The 4,356-nt window shown below is 61.4% G+C and overlaps 1 protein-coding gene across 1 annotated transcript; it reads right to left on the bottom strand.

The window, feature by feature from the left end:
- Positions 1–473: 473 nt before the first annotated feature.
- Positions 474–4,245, bottom strand: LOC104470741 (carbohydrate-responsive element-binding protein-like; the record flags this gene model as incomplete). Its single annotated transcript, XM_010085777.1, has 7 exons — positions 474–598; positions 1,563–1,751; positions 2,070–2,197; positions 2,506–2,625; positions 2,781–2,893; positions 3,526–3,700; positions 4,172–4,245. Coding segments are annotated over 7 exons (924 nt in total), but the record flags the coding sequence as incomplete, so codon positions are not given.
- Positions 4,246–4,356: the final 111 nt, after the last annotated feature.

Raw genomic sequence — 4,356 nt, 5'->3', positions numbered from 1 at the left:
CGGAGAGACGGGACATGTCACCTGCCCCCCCAGTGCCGTGGGGGCTGGAAGGTTTTTTGTGGGTTAACCCATCCTGGGGGAGATGGAGCTTCTCATCCTTCCTCCAGCCCCTGGAGCCAAACAACAGCTTCCCTGCCACAGCCCCCGGCAGAAAGGATGAAGGGAATCCCACCCTGTGGGGCTTTGGGGAGGGCTGAGCCCTGCTCAGCCAGAACACAGGCTCGTAGGTTAGGGTGGCAGCAGGCAGCTCAGCTGGAGCATGAGTGTGAAAGGAGCCCAGGAAAGCACTGAGCACACAGCCCCAGGATGTCCCGTGGGTGCTTCCCTTCCTTGCAGCAGAAGTGTGGAACAGCACCAGCCCCACTGCCTCCTGGGATGCCCCCATCCCTGTCGCCTCCGCTTTTCTACCAGTCCCTGCCAGCGGGCCAGCCCAGCCTCTTCAGGGCGCTGCAGACAGGCACAGGGCCACCTACTTGGCCGAAGCACGGGGAGGGAGCAGTGCTGGTCCAGCCAGGCGAGAGAAGTCTGGGTGAGGCTCTCCATGCTGGCTGTGGAGACCATGCCGTTGAAAGACTCGAAGAGGGGCCGGATGATGATGCTGAACTGATGCGAGCAGAAGAGTTAAGGACCAGCCTTGCCAACACCATGGTCTCCTACCTGCCCGGTGTGGGCAGCAGCTCCTACGGGCAGCAGGACAGACCTCCCTGCCCAGCCATGGAGCAGACCTGCAGGGTGCTTCCCTCACCACAGAAGCACGCTGGCCATCAGCCTGTACTGGTGGGGTGCTGGGGGCCTGAGTGTCACCCAGGCAGACAGTTCACAGCCTGCAGGGACCATTGCTGGGGACTGGTGATTTTGTGCATGTGGTGATCCACAGCAGATACCTCCACCAAGAGCATGTTCTGGAGCCTGTATCAGCTTTAGCATCCTCAATGGCCTGTGGAAAGAGTCCCATGGCGCTCCCAAAAGAGTGCCATGGCGCTCCCAAACTCTGCGTCAGGAGCTGCCTCTGCCTTGCGTGGGCTGCCTGCACTGGGTCAGGCTGTGGGCAGCAAGGCCTGCCCATCCCTCTGCTGTTTGGGATTTTGTAAACCTCACAGTCTCTGCAGGCTTAATGGGCCCAGCGTGTCTGATCCCTTTGACCACCTGTCCCCTGGCCCTTGGTCCCCTCTATCCTTTCCACTGCATGGAGCTCAGACTTGTGTCCCAGGCATGGGCACACCTGGGTTTCCAGAGTGTGACACATGGCCACCAAAGCCAAGCCATCACTTCCCCAGCTTTGTGTCTAATCCCTAGTTGATGGCTGCTGCCTCTCAGAGCCAGTTCGCATGTCACCAGGAGCTCTTCCTGGCATGAGCTCAGCTCTGCTGGTGACTTTCCTTCTCCCAGAGGACGGGCCATTTACCCCTGCTCCATCTGCATCCTCCTAACAGAAGCTTCCTCCTGACCACAGCATCTTGGCACGTTCCAGCTGTGTGCCCTTGGCTGGGAAACATCTCTCCATGGTCCCCAGAGCCTCTCAAGCTGGAGGGACCCCAGAGACCCCAGAGGAGTGGGTTAACCAGAGGAGCTGGTGTTTGGTGGAGGAGTCCAGAGCAAGGAGCTGGTTGCCAGCCCCAAAGGATACGATCCAGAACTTCCAGTTCTGCAGCGTGGAGGAGCGGACATACTCATCGAACATGCTGCGCATCTGGTCAAAGCGCTGGCGTGTGATGGGCACCCCCGTGGCTGGCAGCTGCTCCTGGCACAGGCTGTGGGGTACAAGCAGCACCCTGGGTCCGGGTTTGGGAGGCTGGGAGCTGCAGGGCCACCCTGGGGGGTGAGGCTCTGGCAGGACCCCAGCCCTCAGCAGGGGGGGCAGGAGGTGTCCCCTTCCCAGGGCAGCTGTGGGGCACGGCCCCAACTCTGGTTCCACATAGCACTGCCTCTTGATCATCCTGCCCACGCCTCAAACAGGGTTTGAGGAGGGACAGAGTCAAATCCAGGTCCTGGGAGGTGCTGTGTCCTGGTGCCTCCCTGGTGCTACCCCAGCGGCTCCCTCCCACCTCCCCTGGCCATGCCCCCTTTACTTGATGGAGCTGTTGAGCTCCTCGATCTGCTCCCGCAGCCGCTGTGCCTCGTCCTGCAGGGCCGCCCGCTCCTGCTGCAGCTTGCAGATGTACTCCACTGTCTTCTGCAAGGTGGTGGCCTTGCTGACCTGCGGGGCCACAGGGATGAGGTGGTGACGGGAGCCCCTGGGGTGGGCAGGGCGTGGGGCGCTGGCACTTTGTGCAGCAGGACTGGCAGTGCGAGGTGTGGTGTTCCCCACTGCCCAGCCTTGGCAGCTTCTGCCACGGGCTGCAGAGCCCAGACCACGCCAGCATGGCTGCACTGCGTGGATCTCCATGTGCCCGGCGTGCCTCCTGCCCCACAGGCTGGGGTGCACGGCAGAGGCCCCGTGCACGGGGGCAGAGCAGGGACATAGCATCGCCAGGTGACACACTGTGTCCCTGCGTGTGCGCTCACCTTGATGCTGGGCTGGGCGCTCAGCGTGCTCACCAGGCTGTGCAGCATGTCGAAGCCCAGCTTGATGTTGAAGCGTCTCTTCTGCTCGGCGGAGATGTGTGTGATGCGGCGGCTCTCCATCTGCGGGCAAGTGCCATCAGGCACCTCCTGGCGCTGGGGACAGCCCTGTCCCCCTTGCAGCAAGGGTAGGGGGAGAAGTTTGGGGGCAGCATGAAAGAGGGTTGCAGGCGGAGATGGAGCCCCTGTAGCGAAGGCAGTGCTTGATCCTACTGTACCTTGCTGGACTCAGGCCTGCCGCGACGGGACACAGGGTGGTGCAGAGAGGTGCCAGTGCCCAGCCCCACAGCGGGTCCTGGGGAAGCCTGGCCAGGCTTGGGCCAGTCACTGCCTGGAAAAGGAAAAGTGATGCTCTGGGGACAGAGGCAGCAGCAGCAGCAACCTCTCATGATGGGCTGACGCCAGGGTCCTGCGCCACAGGGCAGCCACCCTGCTCAGCTGACATGGATGCTCTGGTCCAACCATGTCTTATCACTTTGTCTGATCCCACATCCCACTTATTTTACAACTGGGAAAACTGGAACATTTGGGATGTGACATTTTTAATTTCCCGGCATTTCTTGGGGTGGAAATTGCCAGGAGAGTCCTGAGGGCAGCAAGGCTGTGGCCTGCAGCACCAAATCGAAACTGAGAATGACGCTAGAGCCTGGTTTCCAGCCAGTGCTCTGGTTTCTGCCGGCGAAAGCACGGTGCTTCCCACTTGAAAACCAAGCTCTGGGTTTTCAAAACCACAGTCTGACACTTTGCTCCTTTTTGTCTTTTCCTGTTTCTGCTTTTGCCCCCGAAGAAGGAGGCAGGTGAAGACAGCCCCTTCCTCTGCAGGAAGAAATCGTCCGTGCTCCCCTGGATAAATGTAAACAGCTAGGATTGAAGCCAAAGTTAAACGTTCCCGCAACGTTTGGTCCAAGATCCCTGCAGGAAACACAGTGTCCTATGGAGCTCCTTGGGGTGCTCCAGACTCACCGCAAGTTGATGTGGGGGACAGCTTCTCTGCCTTGGGGACCAGCAGTGGGCCCGGCTGGGTGCCTGCCGGTGGCACCGGCACTTCCTGGGAAGGTCTGGAGCCAGGAGCCAGCCCTGGGCTCAGCTGGGCCATTCTGGAGAGGAAGGCAGCAGGGACGTCGGGGACAGTGCTCTGCTGCTAGGAGAAGGCAGAGGGAAGTGCGAGGTTGGAGGGCCAGTGCCCCATGCACGCTGTGGACCGGACCTTCCCCTTTGGTGGGCTGGTGCCTGGACACTGACCCATGAGGGGACCAGGGAAGATGACGTGCAGCCCTGGCCCCACGGGCATCCCACCATCTGCAGGGGCAGCCCCAGCCCCATTGCGCCAGGGCGGCATCGCCAGGAAAGGGGCCCTGCAAGTCGGGCATTTCCCCCCTCTACCCTGTTTCTTTTATGGGAGAAAACACTCAGGTGACTCCTTGCACCCCGGCCACATGCCCCCTCCGTCACCCCATGCCTGTCAAGCCCCATATTGCAATGGGTGACCCCACAGAGCCCCATCTCCCCACCTGCCGTAGGGCAGCTCTGCCCCTGGCCCAGCAAGCAGCAGAGGGCACCTCCTGAGCTGGGGGCTCGGTTCCCAACACGGGGGTAGACAAGTGCTTACCGGGGAGACAGGGGATGTGGGCATGAGTCCTGCACCCATCGGGTGTGGGGCATCCAGGGCCGGCTCCTGCTTGGCTGTGAGAGGGCAGGGAGCAGAAGGGTGCTGCTGCGTGAGGGTGTTGGACTCAGGTGGCTTTTCCCTCCCCCTGAGACAGCCAGCCTCAAGCACCAGTGTTGCTGCAGCCC

The sequence above is a fragment of the Pterocles gutturalis genome, unplaced genomic scaffold (genome assembly GCF_000699245.1).
Source record: "Pterocles gutturalis isolate BGI_N339 unplaced genomic scaffold, ASM69924v1 scaffold24165, whole genome shotgun sequence".
Lineage (NCBI taxonomy): Eukaryota > Metazoa > Chordata > Aves > Pterocliformes > Pteroclidae > Pterocles > Pterocles gutturalis.
The sequence above is the reverse complement of the archived record's forward strand: the minus strand, read 5'-3'. Positions and strand labels throughout refer to the sequence as shown.